This window comes from Populus alba, chromosome 14 (assembly GCF_005239225.2).
Source record: "Populus alba chromosome 14, ASM523922v2, whole genome shotgun sequence".
In the NCBI taxonomy this organism is placed as follows: domain Eukaryota; kingdom Viridiplantae; phylum Streptophyta; class Magnoliopsida; order Malpighiales; family Salicaceae; genus Populus; species Populus alba.
Window position 1 is genome coordinate 13,938,406 of NC_133297.1, and position 20,005 is coordinate 13,958,410.

The window sequence follows — 20,005 nt, forward strand, 5'->3', positions numbered from 1 at the left end:
CTACTCAATATTAAGTTGGTTAGAAATTGAGCTTCTAGATTCAATCCAGGTCTATAATTTAATTAGTTGCGAGTTTGAGATCTTTTTTTCAGGTTTAGATAATTCATCTAGGATTTCTTGGTTTTTTTTTTCTTTTTTTTTTTAAGTTGATGGTTTTTTTTTTTTTTTCATTTTTATCGATCATCATTTATATCATTAGTGGTTAAGCTTTTGTTTGTTTGTTTATTAGCCTTCTATATGACTTTTTTAATCATGTATTTTTTGACACTTACCTTTTTCTTGGTTTGTCTATATATCAACATTTTTTCATCGATCTTATCTATGTTCCAAGTCACGCTTTAAAAAAAATTAATACACACCATGCGTTGTAAAATTACAAATGTTTTTTTTTTTAATTTCTTCGTCTTTCATTTTTCTTTATCTTTCAAATTCAGTCTCAATTTTTTATTGTTATCTGTTTTGTTTTGTATATTTTTTTAAAAAAAAATTTATAATTTCATCATTTATAAGATTTTTTTTATCAAATTTAATCTTCATTCATTTTATTGCTATCTTTTTTGGCTTTTGTAAGTTTTTAAAATTAATATTTATTTTACAATTTTATTTTTCAAAATTAAATTGATTGGAAATTAAGTTTTTTGATTCATCTCAGGTCCAAGATTTCACGGATTTTAAGTTTTAGAGATTAAACTAAATTTAAAAGATTTATTTATTTGTTTTCCTCTCTTTTTTCATTTTTTTTATATTATTTTTTACTCTTTTTTTTAAAGGTTTGCTTTGTTATTTGTTTTCTTTAGCTTTTATAAAATTAGTCTCGGATTCATGATTAAAATCACCAATTTTAAAGGTTAGCCCATATTGGTCATATTTTAGTTTGTACCAGGTCTAGCACTACCAAAACATGCCAATCGGTCGTATATACATTCTTTGCTGGTGGCTGTTCTATTTTATACAATCATTCATGTGTATACAGGAAACTGCTATAAGCAAAATGAATCAAGACTTGTACATTAACTATATGTAATTTCAGACTGTATCCAATTTCTTACAACTGAGACGAAGATACCATACCCTACCAGTGAAGCCGGAAACTGGCAGCCTGCATAAGCGGGTGGGCAAAGTATGCACCTAGAGTCAATGCAGTGATTGACAAATATGGCAACCGCAAGAATTCCTTGTAATAATCTTTAGGTAACTTTTGACGACCATCAAGGATAGCTGCAAAAGGGACTATGCTAGTTCGCTTCTTTACAGCTTCAAAAGCCTCCCCGTATCTTGTTGCTAATCTCCTGTCCCCATTCCAGACACCAAATAAATGGTGTCCAATTAAACCAACAGATGCAGCAACAGTCACAGAGTTCCCAATCCAAACTGTATGAGCCAAGCACCACATCACCTGCCCAACCATCTGTAAAGAAATACAGCAATAAATGTAGATTTCTTTCACAACTCTGCTTGAGTGACTGTAAGTGTGTGCGTGCGCACAGGTGAGACCATAGAAAGGGGTGTTTCAGCATTAAATGGGATCCATCATTATTTTGATTTATTTAGATAGCCCTCAAAAGTATCTAAGGAAAAAATATGGCTACATTTGCATAAGCAAGTTATCAGGTTCAGTTCAGCAAGTATCTTATGAAAGTGTATTTCAGTTACAAAGAGCGACGTGTACTGACTTAGAAGAGAAGGAATGGATTCCATCCTCATGTCTTGGCTAAAAGGTCACATTTTTTCCAGCCAAAATAGATTAAATTCAATGATGCTGAAAGGATCCAGATATCCAACTCATCATAGTTAAGTAGCACTAGCTCATGACACGATCTTTAAGAGGGAAGTGGATTACTGGAATAGCTTAACAAGTGAGGTTGACTCTTAGAAACCATCAGTCATAAAGAAGTAGCTTTTTTTTACTCTAATTTTTGAAATAGGAAACAAGTTTCATTCAACTGCTTGGTAAAAGGCCAATCAAATAAATACCATACCTGCGGGTGTCTGGTAATTCTCATTATTCCAGTTTCCCAGAGATGCATTTTAGGCTTGTCAACTGCCGCTACTTCTAATAGATTAAAAGTTGAAGGATAAAGGAAAAGGAAGGAGATAAAATTAGAAAGCCACACAAGTTGATGTACCGCAGGAGCACTTTGAAGCTCCCATAACTGGATGCCGTCATATCTGTGATTGATGAAGTACACCTGCAGCACAGCCATTCAGAAGTCAGCCAGGGGCTGTTGTAGATTGTATAGATGAGGAATTCAGAAAAACTGAAAACCACTAAGATTGTGGAGGGGGCATGTTGTACATTGTATAAAAGGATCAGGAACTCACAACAGTGCTAACAGCCAATGGAAGAGAAACTCCTGCAAACAAAACACGAAATGCACGTTCTCCAATAAGTTTTTCGCCCATGTCTCTGAGACTAGCCAGGCCACTGTGGACGGTGGCGAAAATTAGAATAAGGATGAACATAACCACCTGCAAACATTTCAAGTAGGCTTCAATTACATGTAAGAAAGCAAAGTGATGTATAGATCTCACATAAAAAGGAACCTAAATAACAAATGAATACTTAGGATGCCAAATCTCTTACATACAATCAACAAGGTAAGTAATCTGATATTTGTTTCATAAACCTATAAATCATCAATATCCATATATCCATATATCCATTCGTGAAGAATTCTGCAAAATCCATTTATTTTCTATTCTATTAGCCTGGACGCATAACTGCAAGGGGTTGGAACTTTTCATTCAGCATGTTCCTTGCGACCTCAAACATATCATTTCAGGCAGCTCCATAGGCATTCCCATGTTAAAGCACTAAAGCAGGTCGTCCCACGTCAGTCAAGCAAAAGGGGTTAGCATCTCATAGAGATTAATTTATCCATTATTCAAAAACTTAAAATGACCAGTTTGCACGCAAAAAATAGCCACCAAAGCAGAATCGTAGACTTCTTGCTGATCACACCTGACCAGACCGAAAGATAAGCGAAAAGGTCTCTCACATCCATATTTTACGTCCAAAAATGCACTTGTCTAAGAAAAAATTCGCTCGTCTTAAACGTTGATAGCTAGCTATGTCAGTGGAATAGATATACATATATAAACGAAGTGATAAATAAGCAACTTAAACGGCTAAGATGAAGAGTATAATTCATAAGGCAGGCCTGCTCGAACCATTTTAGTGACAGATTTCTGTGCGTGAGAATTCCACATGCTCGATTCAGCAATAAAACAATAAATAAATAAATAAATAAAACCCACCTCAGGGCTTTCTGAGAGACTCGAAACAGCACTGATGAAATCCTTTCCGAACCCAGTAGAGTTATCAATCCAAGCCACGTCAAGCACAAACAAAACAACACCCAGAATCAAACTGAAATATATCCAAGAAGATACCTTCTGCTTCCCCAATTCGAACGTGGCTGAATCCTCACCTACAAGTGGTGGGGGGGCAGAGGTATCAGTATCAGCATCTCTTGTGGAGATTCTTGTAGCAAATTTCTTGAAACCCAGAAAAGGAAGGGTGGGTTTGAGGAATTTTGGATTATTATTATTATTATTAGAGGGTTTTGTTAGATTTAGGAGAGTAAAAGCTGAGGTACGCCGAAGCGTAAGAGGTAGTTGTCTACGAGTTAGGTTATTTGGATGATGGGGTGAGGTTAAAAATGGGTTCGAGAGAAGAAGAGAGGAGGCCATGTTGCAGATACGAGGGAGAGGGGGTTTCTGTTATTCTAAGACTAGTAGTGGTTTGGTAACCATTTTAGTGGAGAAGAAGGGGAGAGAGAATCTGGAGGAAGTGATGCTTTTGGGTAGGGAGTTTTGTATTTTTTTTTATGAGGAAGGAAAGTACGAATCAGCACACCACTTCAATACGACACCGTTAAACGTTTGCTAAACGATTTAATTTTTATCTTCAAATTATTTTTTTTTAGTATTTTTAGATTAATTTTTATTTTTTAATATTAAAAAAATATTATTTTAATATAATTTTAAATAAAATAATATCTTAAAAAACAATCATTACTACATGAAATAAGTTTTAAATTCATATTTATAGTTTATCGTAAAATTTTAGAAATATATTTATGTATCAAGTCTAATTATTAACTTTGAATTTGATAAATTTGATTAGAAAAAAAAATTAAATTGATATTTTTATGGTATATTATATTATATTTATTTAACCTGAATTTAATGAATTAAATTTAAAGAATATGATATAAGAAGAAATGTGTGAATTTAGAAATTTAATAAATTCTTTCAAATACACCAAGTGCATAACATGTTTTTTAAAATAATCAAGTTTTTAAATTTATATTTTTAAAATAATCTTAATTGACATGCAAATTTGTTTAATAATACTTTTATTATCAAATAAAAAAAATATTAAAGAAAGTGTATAAGCTAACCATCATGTATTTTTTATCATGATGCTGGTAGGGGAAAAAAGGTATTGCCGCTATAGTTTTGAAATCCGACTCGATCTGGAACTCAATTGATAAAAGGTTTGAATCGGGCCGGGTTAAAAAACAATAGAAAAAGAAAAAACCTGGTGTGACTCGGTTGACCCGACGGGTTAACTCGGTGACCTGGCCAAACCCGGTTATAACCCGTTGATTTTTTTTTCTTACTAAATCAACGTCATTTTGATTTTTTTAAAAAAAATTAATCCGAATAACCTGATAATATAATCAAAACCTGAAATTTAGATCTTGAATCAAGCCGAGTCTAAAAGCTATGATTGTCGGGTAAAATAAAAGGCCCTCTCTGCATCCATTTTCTTCTCCAGTAGGATTCTCCCTACGACTACTTTCAGAATAACATTTTGTTAGACCTAGACTGGTTATTGATTATTGAGAATTACATAAAAATCAATTCTAAAAAAATTTAAATATGAATTAATAAATCTCCGTGTGTAAGTCATAACACTATAGAAAAGAAATCTTTAAAAAATATATATGTATAGTCCAAAATGTAAATTGAATATTTATATCAGGTTTTGTAAGATTTCTTTTAGAAGTGTCAATCAAATGGATTGCAATTCATCTTGTTCTTTTGCCCGTCAATTATGAATTGGATATTTGGTGGCATCCTTTCCTTTTCTTTTGAACCAACTTCTTTGGTAGTTTTTAGTGGCGTTTAAAAAAACCGACCAACCGATTAAACCGAGAAAAAATTAACCGAAAAAACCGAACCAATAGAAAAAACCGAATAAACCGATTAAAAAATAAAAAAAACCCACCCGGTCCGGTTCAGTTCCGGTTTAAAAAGGCTTAAACTGATTGAACCGGACCGGACCGGTTTAATTGAATATAAAACAAAATATAAAAGGAAACATCCTAAACCTAAATAATAAATACCCTAACCCTACAAAACCTTTTCAGCTTGCCGCCCCCCCAAAACCTTTTCAGCCCGCTCACCCTCCCCCTTCCCTTTCTAGCAACCCCATCCCTCCCTCCCCGCTCTCTCTCCCTCCCAAAACCTTTCCAACTGCTCACCCTCCCCCTTCCCCCTTCCCTTTCCAACAACCCCATCCCTCCCTCCTCGCTCTCTCTCCCCCCTTCCCCTTTTCCAGTGGCCCTACGCCTCCCTCCCTCTCTCCCTCTTCTTTGTGCATAAGAAAGGCTTAAAGCAACTCATTTTCTCTCATGTTGTTGCCTTTCTACTCTCTACTTTACAGGATGCTATTGAAATCTTTGTTAACATGTAATTGTGCTGGATAGATCCAGTGATTGTGATTCAATTAAGGGAGATCTTTCAGATCTCAACCGAAGAGCTTGGATTCCAAGTTTTCAACAAGGATTTTTTTGAATGTGATTCGGCCAAGTTTGTTCAGTGATTGTGATTTAGCCAAGTTTTCTTTTATTTAATTGGTTTCGGTTTTTCTGGTTTCTAAAGCTAAAAAACCGACCCGACCCGAACAAAACCGATTCGGTTTGAACCGGTTCTCGATTCCGTTCGGGTTATATTAACAAGGAGTAGTATTTTCCGGTTCGGTTGAATTTTTATGTTAAAACCGGACCGAACTGGACCGTGAACACCGCTAGTAGTTTTCAAAAGGAGGACAACATTATTTTTTAAAGTGTTTTTTACTTGAAAATAAATGAATATAATATATTTTTTATTTTTTAAAAATTATTTTTGATATCAACATATCAAAACTATCTAAAAACACAAAACAAATTAATTTCAATTAAAAAATTTAAAAACATTTCGAAACGCGGTTTCAACTATAAAAACAAACAGCAGAACAAATAAGAAATAAGTAAAGGTTAATTAAGAATTATCTATTGTTACCACATTCATTCTCTTTTTATTAATAATTGTTTTGGTCCTAGTCAACCCGGTCCAAGGCCCGGGTCATCAGATCATCCCGGGCTGACTCTAATTTTGTTTGTGTTTTTTTTATATAAATAAAAATGATATCATTTTAGTTAAAAAATAAATAAATAGCCAATAGGTTGCAATTATGTTTTTGATCAGGTCTTACTAGATTAATCAGTCATCAGGTCAAACCAAATTTTTGACTGGGTCACTTGGGTTTTTATTTTTCCTTAATTTTTTTTAAACCCAGTTTAGTTTTGGCCCTAAATCTTAGATTGACTCGTCATAAATTAAGTTTAAAAACTATGGTTTAGATTGCTAAAAAATCCAGCGAGAACATTTTTGTTAACACAAAAGTGTTCAGGCAGGAAGCTAGACAACCATGATGGCACCAAGTCATTGGATAGTAAATTCCATAGTTTTTAAGCTCAGCTCCACCAAGGCTCAAATCATGGCTTTTAACCGGATCATGAGTCATCCTGAATTAATTCTTAATTTTTTTATAAAATAAAACAATATTGTTTTTGTTAAAAAATAAATAAATAATCAACGAGTTACAATCAAGTTTTTGATCAGATCTTATTAGATCAACTGAATTATCAAGTTAACCTGGATTTTTAACCGGATCATTCTAGATTTTTTACTTCCTCTATTTTTTTTTTTTTTAAATCTAACCCAGTTTCAGTCTCGGATAGCTTTATGACAATGATAAATTCAACTTTTATTTCTTAAAATAAATCGATTCAAAGATGTGTAGTGTGCTGTAACTTGTCGAGTATAAAATGAATAATTAATAAGGGGAGTGAAAACAGGAAATTCGGCTTTGCTTTCTGTCTTTGTATAGGCTAGCAAGTGTCGCCCTCACCCTTTTAAGGAAACAAAGGAACACTTGAGCCAACGCTTGAATCCTGTTAGAAGAATGTCGCTTGGGACTCACTCTATCTACGTGACGAAGGTAGTCTCCATCGCAAAGGAGTTCATGTTAAGGAAATAAAGAATAAAAGAAAGATCAAGAGAATGAAGAACTGTAGCCAGAAATGATTGGTGGCTTAATCTACAAGAGAGGCAAGTGAGAATTGAGCCCACCCCCTCAAAGAGAATTATCAAGATCAATCAAGAAAATATATTATGACAAAAACGTTGGTTTGTGGGGCTCTTTCTCCTCTGCAAATTGGAAAGCAAAAACATGTAGATATATTAGGTTGAGTTGTACAGTTTAACTAACCACCCACTAGCTCCAACCCACTCCATGGAGTCTAATATTACTCTCACACATGCACACATCACTGAAGTTGGGTGGATCTTAACATTTCCAGATACAAATCATTCTAGCTTGTGCAAAAAGACAACCTACAGCAACCTAATATAACAGCTAGTTCTATATATTCTGGTGTTGATTCTTTCCATGCTCTAATTTCCGTGTTCTTGTTCGATCCCGGCACTAATCTTGAATGTCTGCATTCCCTTTTAGATTTTGTGTTTGATTTTGTCCTGTAAGGAGGATATGCGGGATCATATGGAGAGATTTGTAGTTCTTCCATTCTCCATCGCCTGTGCTTCTCACTCCAGTGTTGATGTGGCCTCCAGTGAATCCTCCAAGAAACCAAAACCCGAAACCAAATCACATGCATCAGGTATTTCTCTCCTCCCCTTCTCTCAGGTATGGAACCCTTTTTCATGACTATTTGATTACCATTTAACTGTTTTTCTCTCTCTTTTCTCTGTTTTGTTGAAGGAGGACAAGAAGGGGAGGAAAGCTCTTGTAAAGAAAAGACGAAGAACAGTACACTTGGTTTCCTGCTGGCTCTTCCAAAGCCTTGCATATCCAGTAGCATGCACAAATTGATTAGAGGCATCAAGACTCTCTCCCAAGTATTTGGTAAGATTGTTTTTACTTCTTGTCCATTAATACAATCGCTTGAACACATAATCAGTACTTGAATACAGATCAATGATCACACAATACATGTTAATTACAGCCTAGAAATTGAAACTAAGCAGAATTAATAACAGTAAAATAACACAACGCCTGAATTAGGACAGGAATACTAAAAGCATCAGCTCATGATCATCCCCTTCCGTGTAAAATGGCAGCTGCGCGGTGACTTCATTGAGGAAATTAGAATCTGAATTCTGAAGGGACCATTTCTGTGATGTATGATGAGATGTTAAAATCGTTTCAATTTCGAAAGGAGGCCCTTTGCTCTTTTAGGTGGCCATTAACTTATCATTTCTGTCGTTATCCGTCCTCCTGTTTCCGGACCAGACATTCTTATCACCGGAACTGAAAATGTTTTTCCTTTTGAGGTGAAGGGTGCTTCCCTCTCACTCATTTCTTCTGGTGCTAGCTGGGGTTAATTATATATCAACCAAGTTAGCTAACATCTACTTAATCATTATTGATTTTAAAGTTAACCATAGAATTCCAACTAATTTAATAACCTAATCACCTTGAAATTAAATCCCAGGTTTCCGCTATTCGGTCTTCATGTTATCTAGATTCGTTTCAATATTTCTCTTGGTATTTTACCATTCTCATGTATGCATTAATGCTGCCCACATGTTCCTCACTCCACCTTCTGCTCGAAATGCAGCGTACAAGGAAGAAGACGAGGAGCTAATGGAGAGAGAGATGGAAATCGGATATCCAACTGATGTGAAGCATGTAACACACATAGGATTGGATGGAACTACGATGACAAATCCTATAAAGGGCTGGGATTGTCTGAAATCTCCAGAAATAATTCCTTTCCCTTCATTTACTTTAAGGCAGTTCGAGCTTGCAATGGCTGCACAAGCTCATGGACCTCTTGTTGGGGTCGATCATTCCAAGCTTGTTTGATTCATTGATTTCTCTTTTCATTTCCTGATCTTGTTTCTTTGACACTAGATGACTGATTTGATGAAGATTGATCAATGTTTTTGATGGAGGCACTGGTTGCAGTGATGTGTTTTTGGTGTTTGTGTGGGACCTTGACAATGTTTTTCTGGGTGGCCATTGAAATTGTTCTTGCAATCCATTCTCAATATTTGCTTGTTTTGGCGTGGGTGAACGTGTCGAAGGACCGCACCAGTAGCGTAGCTCAAGTTTCTTCCCTTTATGTTTTGAAATCTCTTTATGTTAAAAAGGTGGTGGTTTTGCCACTTGACTGTAGCTGAAATGATAGTAGCATCTTTTTATTTATTCTAAGAGATCTTCAATTTCTTTTTCTAACAAAGAAAGGGCGGTTTTTAAAATATTAAAAGCATCTGGGGTAAAAAAAGAATTTTGTAATATTTCCCAAATTATGAACGAGGTTTTTGTTAAATCTTATGATTAATGTAATTTTTCACAATACCCCGCAATTCCAGGTATGTTTGTAATAAATTAATTTTTATTTAAAAAAATTAAATTTTTAATAAAATACTGCCAAATATGCTCGTAATAAAAATTCACAACAAATATCAAAATATATTTTATTTGAAAATATATCAAAATAATATTTTTTTTATTTTTTAAAAATTATTTTTAATATTAAAATATCAAAATAATTTAAAAACATAAAAAAATATTAATTTAAAGAAAAAAAATTAAAAAAATTTTAATTTTTTTTAAAAATAATTTTAAAATATAAAAATAAATAAGGACCGAAGCCATAAGCCAAGCCCAACAACACCCTCACGGCCCGCCCCAAGCTAGCAAAACTTCACCGCTTCTTATCTCAGCTGTCTCTCTAAAGAAGAAGGGTTTTTCTAGCTGGCCAGGTAGAGAGGCTAAAGCAAGCGTCTTCTCGCATCAGCAAATTCTCGGCGACGCCATGGCTAATACTACCACTCCCAGTCTGTACTATCTCTTTCTTTCCGTTTTCTTATGTATTTGTACGGACGGTCACGATCTGTAATAAATTATATTTTTGTGGTGTTTTGTGCAGCAATGGCAAGGTCTTTCCTTCAAGTAGCAGCCACAGAGGAGGTTGCTCCTCCTCTCCGTGCTGTTCAGATCGAAGGACTGGTACTTTTTCACATTTAACATTGTTAATAATTTTTTAAAGAAAATTACAAGTTAAAGTTGATATTTAATAAAATAAAGTTTATTTACAGGCTGTGTTGAAAATAATCAAACACTGCAAGGAGTTTTCACCGTCTTTAGTGACTGGGCAGCTTCTAGGATTGGATGTTGGTAGCGTTCTTGAAGTTACCAACTGTTTCCCTTTCCCGGTATGCTTATTATTATTATTATTTTAATTTTTGAAAACTCTGATTGGTTTCGGAATTTGATTAATTATTGTTATTATTATGCAGATTAGGGAAGAGGATGAGGAGATTGAAGCAGAAGGTGCTAATTACCAGCTTGAGATGATGAGGTGCTTGAGAGAGGTCAATGTCGACAATAACACTGTTGGATGGTCAGTTTCTTTTAATAACTTTTTTCTTTGTCTGAAATTTTTTCCTTCTCGATTGTTTGCTTGAAGTTTTGATTTTTTTTGTAATATTAATTTCTTAATCATGAAGAGATCTCAAATGCTTGTTTTTTGTGGTATTGTTTCTTATGTTTTGGATAGAACAGACGCTTTCTTGCAATGATGCTCTAGTTATTTCCATGTTTGATCCGAATAAAACAAATCACATTGCATTGGAATTGCAAGAACTCGAAAATGTTTTTCTTTTTGTTTAGATTTCACTTTTCACTTTTTGTTACTTTTCCTTATTTCTTGGACTATATCCATCATGTCACGGAGTGAATGGATTTGGCTGTTGTTATACACAAAATTAACCAAGAAGAGATGAACTCTAGGATAGGAAGAACATGCCAAACTTGATTGCAGATCATACTTGGATTGTGGAAAATCATTAAATTATCTGGGAAGGACCAGTTTTGGACCTCATTATTGCTTGTTTCGTTTTCGTTGGCAATAAATGGCAGTTAAAAAAAAAAGGAATGATTTTCTGTTTTGAGTGTAAATTCCTGGGGCATATGGGTTTTCCGTATTAAATTATATTTTATCAGCAGCATTTATTTAAAAAGTTTCTACCTTGAGACTCATTTTGAAATGGCTTAAATGGTCTTTTAAGAGTTTGGTGTTTCCTCATTGTATTGCTACACATTACAATGTTACACACAAACATGTTTATATCTCTTCTCTGAATGTCTCTAAAGTCCATTATAAGAGGTCACAATGTGGACCTGTTCCCACTTTATACCATGAGTCCTTTGCTTTCATTGATGCTTTTCTGAACAGAACTAATTTTCCTTCAAAATAAATGTATGTGTATACAACTGCATGTACATGTCTAGAATTTGCTTGTACAATCCGTGATCTGTTATTCTCTTCTCAATTTTCAGGTATCAGTCAATGTTGTTTGGTTGTTTTCAAACAGTGGAATTGATCGAGACATTTATGAATTACCAGGTACAGAGGTTTAATCACTGTTTTCTTTTTTGATTTGGCATGCACACAATCTGAATGATTTACTCATCTCTAATTCATTTTACCTTTGCATATTTAAAATATCATTTCACCTGAGGCTCTTAGATTATAGCAGGTGTGGTGGGTTAGGAGATTGGGGGGATAGGTTATAGGTGAGGATTGGGATATGTTCAAGAGTGTAGTGATAAAAATAGGTAAAGGATAATGGTTATGGGGTTTATAAACTGAAATGGAGGTAAATTTATAAGGCTACCAGCATCTCGCTAATAGGGTTCCTAGGAATCACACTAGAAGATAGAAAACCTTAGCATCACATCTAGTGTTCATATGAGTCCCTCCTCCAAAGCATACAGTTGAAATTCCCTGTCACTAATTCATCCTTCAAAAGTGGGTTTTCACAAATATAGATATTGAGTAAGTAAGAAGGTGCCCTAAGGAGGTGCTCCGTAGGTGGAGCCAACTGGCCATCCAGTACTTTAGAAAATCTTACAAATTACAATACTATGTTTTAGAAGATAATCTTCTTTAAGCTAGTTCTTGTTGGGGAGCATCAAATACACTTGTTTGCTTTGGTATTAGTTTTTCCCATACCCTCAAAGATCACAGAAAGATTATGAATTCTAATTGTTTCAGCTTCTGCATCAGTGTATTTATCCCAAAAGGAAATAAAAGCATTTGCATTTATTTCATTTTCTTGTTTTTTCAATTCTTCTTTGGGTTCATTTAAATTTCTACAGCTTTGAACATTAACCATGATGAAGATTAACTTAGTGTCCAGTTTCAGGAAGCGGGTTTTGAATAAATTTGAATTCATTTGGTTGCCATTACTTAGTATGGTAGCTTTCCACTCTCAATTGTTTCATTTCTCGAACTTTCTTTTGAATGCAGGAAAATATTAGACGGTGTGTTTGTATAATTTATGATCCTTCAAGAGCTAACCAAGGTGTTTTAGCTCTCAAGGCTTTGAAGCTTTCTGATTCTTTCATGGATCTGTATCGCAATAACAATTTTACTGGAGAGAAGTAAGAAGTTTTCCTGAGACAAAGTTGAATAACTGGATTTGAACTATTTAATGCAATCCCATCATGATGTCTCTTTTGCTTCCATAGGTTGAGGGAGAAAAACTTGTCATGGGTGGATATTTTTGAGGAAATTCCTGTAAGATTTTGATTTTGATTTTATTTTTATTCATGCAAGATGAATAAAATTTTGCTATGACTTCATGGAATTGTGAAAAATGTAGCATGAATAAAGGTATCTGTTTGTATTTGAATAACATTCTTCCTTTTGTACTCAGATCAAAGTTTCAAATTCTGCACTTATTAGTGCCTTTATGACTGAGCTAGAAGATGATACACCAGTGACCCAGGTACAATATTAATGTTTTGAGCGACTATTCCGCAACCTAAACTTCATGTTTGTAATTTGTCCTACTTGTGTTTTCTATGCCAGTGTGATTATGACCGCCTGCAATTATCAACCAGTCCATATTTGGAAAGGAATGTAGAATTTTTGATTGAATGCATGGATGATTTGTCAATGGAGCAGCAGAAGGTTAGTGTTCTTGTTATCCAATGTTATCAAACAGAATAAAAAGTTATCCTTACGTGATAATGCCTTGCAGTTCCAATATTACTATCGGAACCTGTCACGCCAGCAAGCTCAGCAGCAAGCATGGCTTCAAAAGAGAAGGTAAAATGTTGATTTAATTGTTCATTTCTCCCTGGCTATTTTGCTGTTTAATTGGATGGATGGTACCATGTTTGGGGTTGTGTAAGTTGGGATTTCTACTGGTCCTTTGGATGTGTTCTTGTAAGTACTAACTTTTCATAGAGCTGATGTTTTTATGTCCCTTCAGCCAAAGTGGGAAGTGGGAACTATTATTTTCAGATAGTCACTTCCTTTTGCTATGGATACTTTGACAGGCACTTGACACTGTTTTCCTTCTAAGTTGGTTGAATGGGGCAAGTACCACAGGGCACTTCTCTAAGCCTAAGAAACCAATTTCATCCATATCCTGGCATGAATCGCCACTCCATTCTCAGATTAGAGCTGTCTTGTTTATGTGTGTAAGTTGTGGATAGGGGACATATCTGTTGGGGTATTGATGTGTATGCACGCGCACCCAGAGGACTAGGGAGAGGGAGAGGGAGACTCTGGGGGTTTTAAAATTAAGATATAATCTCTTAATAGCTCTTGATCAGTGGATTAGATTCAACACTTATCCACTTCAAAAAAAAAAAAAAAAAGGGGGCTGTAGAAGAAAAACCTGTTGACTTTAGAGCTGAGTGTGGTCATTTTGAATTAGGATTCTCCTTGCAAATGTGTCTGATTTTCACTATTTTTTTCTTAGTTACTATTTTATATTGGATTCATTGTGTTTTGTAGGTCAGAGAACATGTCACGCAAAGCTGCAGGAGAAGAACCCTTGCCTGAGGAGGATCCTTTAAATCACATCTTCAAACCAATCCCTGAACCATCACGGTTGGATAGTTTCCTGATAACCAATCAGATAGCAAATTATTGTAACCAAATCAATGGGTATGTTACTGATCTAAAAGACTGGTTGATATCATATCCTGTAATGCCTTATCTCCTGCAAGAAAGCTCGACTATTATCTGTCATTTATGAGTTTATTGGCTTCCATTTCTGTGTCGATTTTCAACTGCCTTGGGAAATTCTGATATAGATTCTGGCTGTTGTCTGGCGTCTTCTATCCTTTCCAGATCATTATCTGTTTTTTAGCTTCGTAGTATGTGCTTCTTAGTTGCTATATTTTTAGGCAAAACACTCCGATCTTAACTTTTGCTGACAGCATGAAATATGGGCACGAAGTGCCCCAGTGCGCTTCAGTCCTCGGTGTCAAAATTGTATTGCTCTGTTATGTCATCTTCTGCAAATTGACTTTAAAAATACCTAACCAATTTAATTGCAGTCGAGTTTTTCCTCTTAATCTAGAATTGATGCTGGGTATGGATTTTTGTAGTTTGATTGCATTCAAAAGTCAAGCGTGTTTTCTTTGCAAATAATTATTCAAGATCAACTCCATGTTTGTTGTCTGAAGGGGGATAATACTTAGCCATTGAGCCTGGAGGAATTGTAAATAGAAGAGATTTTGTTTCTCCTTGTGACAAATTTACCTGTTTATTTGAGAATTGAGAAAGCAAAATTGCATAATCTAGAAGGGATGATGAGTCTATGGGTCTGGGAGTTAAACCTATGCTCTCTCTCTGGTCACTCTTATGCATAGCCTCACATTGTTGATGTTTATAGTCTCACTATCTTTGTGTTCCTTAACATTGCAGGGTTTCTGGGCAGAGCTTCAGCCGATTATATTTGATGAAGGCTTTGCACGAGAATTGATGCATGTGAAGTTTGAATGGCCAGTCATGCCTCATTTCACAAGTGTTGTTTGTTTTTGTAGCCTTTGTTGATTAGGAAGAGGATGGATTCTTGGTAGGATGCCCTCTTGGATGAAAATGAAAGAATTTGGGGTAAGGAACAATTCATGCGAAATCGTGTCTTCATTTGAAAATGATTCTAGAATGTAACTTATCGTTGTTTTAAATCGACTCTTGTAAGAGAGACTTGGATGGTTGAAAAATGAGCAATTTGACATGAACTTGCCTCTCCCTGGTGCATGCTTTCGGCATATGATGGAACAAAAGCATGTTTGATTTGTGAGAGATAGTGTGGATGTTAGCCAGTAGGCATGCGCTAGTTTGTATGTTTGAGAGCAGACAGGTAATTGATGGCTTCTCATCTCATGTTCACTGACTGTATCATTGAATTCCAAATATGCTGGTAATGCTTTGAAAACTCTCTTGTCTTGGTACAGAATATGAAAGAGTCCTCTAGAATTTGGACCTGAAACCTCTGAATTAACAAGGTTGTCTGTTAGGAACCCCACTCCCCACCAACTCTAGACTAAGATTTTAATAGAAAATATATATCCAGCTTTGCTAACATATAGAGAAATATTTTAACCGTGGGTTGATTTTATATGGTTTGATTGACTTTCTGTATCTAAAAATAATCTGGAATATAAAAAAATTAAGATATATTTTTATAAATATTAAAATGATAATATATTGAATTAATTCGAGTTAATTTGTTTGTTAAATTCATAACTTGATTAATGAGATGATAATTTTTATATTTTAAGATAATCCTTATATTTTTTTAAAAAATATATTGAATCAAATTATAAACTCTAATTTAAAATCAATTTTTTTTGGGATAATTATAAAATTCTTCTATAATTTGATATAAATTTTATTTTGACTTGGATAATTTGATAAAAAAAAAAATTATAAAATTTAACCTTCAATAAATAAATATTAAATAAAAAAAAAATAGTGATTTCCTCTCCACAGTTCATCCTTGTTATCTTTTCACCTGTTGATGAGGACTTATTTTTATTAAGATACTGTAAGGGGTTGCTTTGATTATTATTTTTTTCAAAAGCAAAACAATCAACAACTGTCTTGATTTCATAAAACCATTATGTTTGGTATTGAGAAGTTTTTACTAGTCATTAATTTTTTATGTGCCTGTAAACAATTAGTAGTTTTTAATGCGGACAGGCTGGCAGTGTATACAGTCACAGATATATAAAAATACATGAGCTCTGTACCGGGTTACAAGTGAGCCCGTGGGCCAATGAGTTTTTACCCACGGCTCAAGAAGCTCTCTCCTTGTAAGTAAAGCAATCAAACTTAGGCCTGTTTTTTATGGTTTTATTGGCGTCTGATTGGCTGCAGCCCCCGTTAGCATAAGAGAGATAACTGAACAAATCACTCGTAGGAATTTACATTAAAAAAAAAAAAAAGTACTTAAGCGTCTCTCTTTGTGACCTGAAAATGGTTTCTCCTTCAAATCCACTGTCAAACAACATCTGGTTTCTTTGGATAATGTTTTCCCATCCTAAAACCCAAATTCCTCAAAGGGTTTGGTTCTTATAACTCTAGAGTTTGCAATTCAAACTAGGGAATGGTGTCTAAGGGTTTTAGATCCATATCCAACTTGTAGCCACTATATCCAACGACACCTCTCCATCACCATGAAAGATACAAGATAACAAACAACACATTGGAAGATTCATCAGGACAGGAGTCTCTGGTACCAGCAGACAACTCCTTCCACGAATGATTGAGATCCAATCACAAACAGCAAAATTTTGCTTCTTGCATGCACATAGTATTTCGCGGCCATCGAAATCGACAGCCATCAAAATAGAAATCTAATCTCTTCAGGCCCGGCTAAACTGAGCCAGCTACAGAGGCATTCGGATGTAAAGGGTAATTCCCAAATAATGAGACAATAAAGTTATTTTCAACTCTGTAGTGAGGAATGAAGATATTATGTTTTCAAATTAAGGAAACCAAAAGAACTCTTCAAACAAAGAAAGATCCAACAGATTCACTCCTTTAAGACAGTAACATTGCTGCTAAAACAAAATGGAACTACTAGAAATGACAACCGATAATGTAAATCCTAACATCCAAATACAGTTGTCCAGGAAACTTAAGCAGTCTATATAGCAAAAACTCCCTCAGGTGCATGCTTACTTCTCAGAAGAGTTTGGTCCACGCTTCTTCCCAAATCCAACAACTGTAACAGAACACAGAAAAATCATCACATTCAAAATAGAAAAAACAAGGCAGAATCTAATAATTTATGAGATTGAGCTAAGAAGCAATCTGAAGCCACATAGTTCATGAGATGTTATGGTTACGCCAGTATGATAATACAAGAATTTTATAAGCCCTAAACAGAATAAAAGCATAACACAACGAAACAGTTTCCCAACAAAAGAAAGCCCAAGCAGCACTTCCTTTTCTCTTATTCTATGCCATTTCGACATGCATTACACCAATCTCTACCCCACCCTGAAATCACTGCTAGCTCAACCTAAATTACAGCTAAATTTATTAGCGGTAGCCTTAAAGGACTGAAATGTATTTGCACCAACATCCAGGAACAGCACTCCACAAAATCCAAGTTCTAATAACAAAAAAAAAGGAGTTACAGCAACCCTTCTTCCCACCCCTCAAACCATAACAAAGTGCTCAGTGATTTCCTATAGCAACCAGACCTTAAACCACATACACTAAGGGAATAAAAATGAATCTGAGGCTCAAATTGATCACAACCCTAATTGCCTGACATGAACTTAAAAACGAAGAAATTTGTTTAGCTTAAAAAGAAACCAAAAAAAAAGATTTAAGAGAGAGAAAATGACCGGCGGTGACAAAGCGGCGATTGTACTGCATGCGCTTGTGGGCTCGGCCTCTAGGCTTCTTCTTCTTATCTTGCTTGGCCACTTTTGGGGTTTGACCTCTCACCTTCCCTGCACGAGCCAGCGATCCGTGTACCTTGCCTGAGAACAATCCAAATCAAAATCAATCAATCACAGAATGGTTTTGAATATTAAATTAGTAGCTTGAGACTGAGACAGGAACGGCCTGGTTCTAGGGTTAGGGTTTTACCCATGATTGTTAGATATTCTTCTTCTTTGCCTACTGCTGTGAATGGGAGAGAGGCTGCGCTCTGTGCGTGTGGATTTTGGGGTTAGGGTTTTCGATGCGGGCGAGTTGTATTTAAAGGGTTTTCGATGCGGGCGAGTTGTATTTAAAGGGTTTTCGATAAATAACCGACATGTCTTTTGTGTCCCAATCTGAAACTAGTGTCGTTCACTAAAAAGTTCATCATTCCTTATCAACAAACGACATGTCACTGGAAAAATTAAGGTGTTAATGTACAAAATTAAGTCATTTCTAATTTACAAAATTAATTTGGTGCCAAGCGTATTATGGACCTTTTATTTTCCTTATTTCATGGTTAGAGATATTTTTAAATTAATTTATATATCAATTGAAACTAAAATTCTTTTTAACAATTTCAAAAATAAATCCTATCTAGTGCATACAAGGAATTTCAAAAATATTTTTATCATATTTTATGTAGATTACAGATCAATTGAAATATAGGAAGAAAATCTATATATTTTAATCACAAACCGTAAAAGTTTTTCAAATTCTTTATGAATTCAAATTCAACATTTCTATTAGATTTGAATGCACTCATGCAAACTCTCAAAAGTCTTCAATCCCTATTATCAGCACAAGCAAACATATATAGCTTGAAGATGATATTTTCAGGATTAGTTTGTCAATTAAAACTAATTATTTTCAGGTATATTAAAAATACACCCCTCACATTGATTTAATATATTTTAAAAAATTAATAAATCCTCATTACTCTTTGGCCTATGATGGGAGCAGCAAACCATCTTTACTACTAGATAAACAGTGATTAATAGGATAATAGTAGTGATGAAATAAAGAAAAATAAATAAATTAAATAATTAATGCTAACTTGAACATGCAGCATGAATTCCTTCCCATAATAATAATAATAATAATAATTCTCCGCTAAGCTAATTAAAAGATAAATAATTATCAATAAGCTAATAGTGATTCGGTCCTATTTAATTTTATATTTTAAAAACACTTTAAAAAAATAATTTTTTTTTATTTTTTTATTTGCTTCAATTTAATATTTTTTTGTGTTTTTAAATCATTTTAATGCGCTGATATTAAAAATAATTTTTAAAAAATAAAAAATATTATTATTTTAATTTATTTATGAATAAAAAAGCATTTTAAAAAATAAACCACACTCCCAACTACACTATTAAAAATAATAATTAATGCTAACTTGAATGTGTAGTTCCGATTTAATTTGTTATTTTATTTTTTTTATAAAAAAAAAACCCAAGGTGGACTCATACCAGGAGAAGAATTAGAGGGGCTGGTAGGTGGAGGCCTGCAAGGAATTTGTTTTTATTTCAGCTCCCTTTAATAAATTATATTTTTAGCTTTTATAAAAAATTAAATTTTAACCCCGTTGACTTTCTTTTTTCTAATATAACCCTTACAAACTAAAATACCTAGCTCCGTCACTGACTTGGAAGAACAATCGGTAACTGGATATAAAATAAAGAGAATTTCATTTGTTTATTGTGGATTGAAATATCCCCTGCATAAGCCAAAGAACGTGAATCAATGCTGTAATTCTAGTTCTTGGTCTCCTTTTGGCTATGTAGCTCAAGGTCTAGGATTGAAGCCATGGATCCTGTACGGGAATAACCTAATTAAATAAAAATAATATGATAATTTAATTATACACAATAAAACAAAAATACAAAATTATCCCTCCATAGCAAACAAACAAGTTTTCTCTTCCAAGAGTATTGATATAATTTAACAAC

General features: G+C 34.3%; 4 protein-coding genes across 4 annotated transcripts; 2 read left to right on the plus strand and 2 right to left on the minus strand.

Moving 5' to 3' along the window:
- Positions 1-983: 983 nt before the first annotated feature.
- On the minus strand, positions 984-3,815 carry LOC118040880 (15-cis-zeta-carotene isomerase, chloroplastic). Its single transcript, XM_035047934.2, is given in 5 exon segments — positions 984-1,167; positions 1,169-1,408; positions 1,980-2,189; positions 2,323-2,469; positions 3,259-3,815. Coding segments are annotated over 5 exon segments (1,065 nt in total). The 5' UTR covers positions 3,694-3,815; the 3' UTR covers positions 984-1,134.
- Positions 3,816-7,532: 3,717 nt separating this feature from the next.
- Positions 7,533-9,362, plus strand: LOC118040873 (CRIB domain-containing protein RIC4). Its single transcript, XM_035047921.2, has 3 exons — positions 7,533-7,955; positions 8,057-8,200; positions 8,916-9,362. The coding sequence occupies exons 1-3, from the start codon at positions 7,826-7,828 to the stop codon at positions 9,161-9,163; spliced, it is 522 nt and encodes a 173-aa protein (XP_034903812.1). The 5' UTR covers positions 7,533-7,825; the 3' UTR covers positions 9,164-9,362.
- A 619-nt stretch (positions 9,363-9,981) lies between these two features.
- LOC118040862 (eukaryotic translation initiation factor 3 subunit H) lies at positions 9,982-15,352 on the plus strand. The gene is made up of 12 exons (XM_035047909.2): positions 9,982-10,140; positions 10,233-10,312; positions 10,402-10,518; positions 10,603-10,706; positions 11,645-11,711; positions 12,618-12,751; positions 12,839-12,887; positions 13,027-13,098; positions 13,182-13,283; positions 13,354-13,421; positions 14,118-14,270; positions 15,036-15,352. The coding sequence occupies exons 1-12, from the start codon at positions 10,119-10,121 to the stop codon at positions 15,091-15,093; spliced, it is 1,026 nt and encodes a 341-aa protein (XP_034903800.1). The 5' UTR covers positions 9,982-10,118; the 3' UTR covers positions 15,094-15,352.
- A 1,724-nt stretch (positions 15,353-17,076) lies between these two features.
- Positions 17,077-18,353, minus strand: LOC118040853 (small ribosomal subunit protein eS30z/eS30y/eS30x). The gene is made up of 3 exons (XM_035047900.2): positions 18,222-18,353; positions 17,975-18,112; positions 17,077-17,343 (listed from the first exon to the last, which is right to left on the minus strand). Exons 1-3 carry the CDS (start codon positions 18,223-18,225, stop codon positions 17,297-17,299), a joined length of 189 nt encoding a protein of 62 aa, XP_034903791.1. The 5' UTR covers positions 18,226-18,353; the 3' UTR covers positions 17,077-17,296.
- Between the last annotated feature and the right edge of the window lie 1,652 nt (positions 18,354-20,005).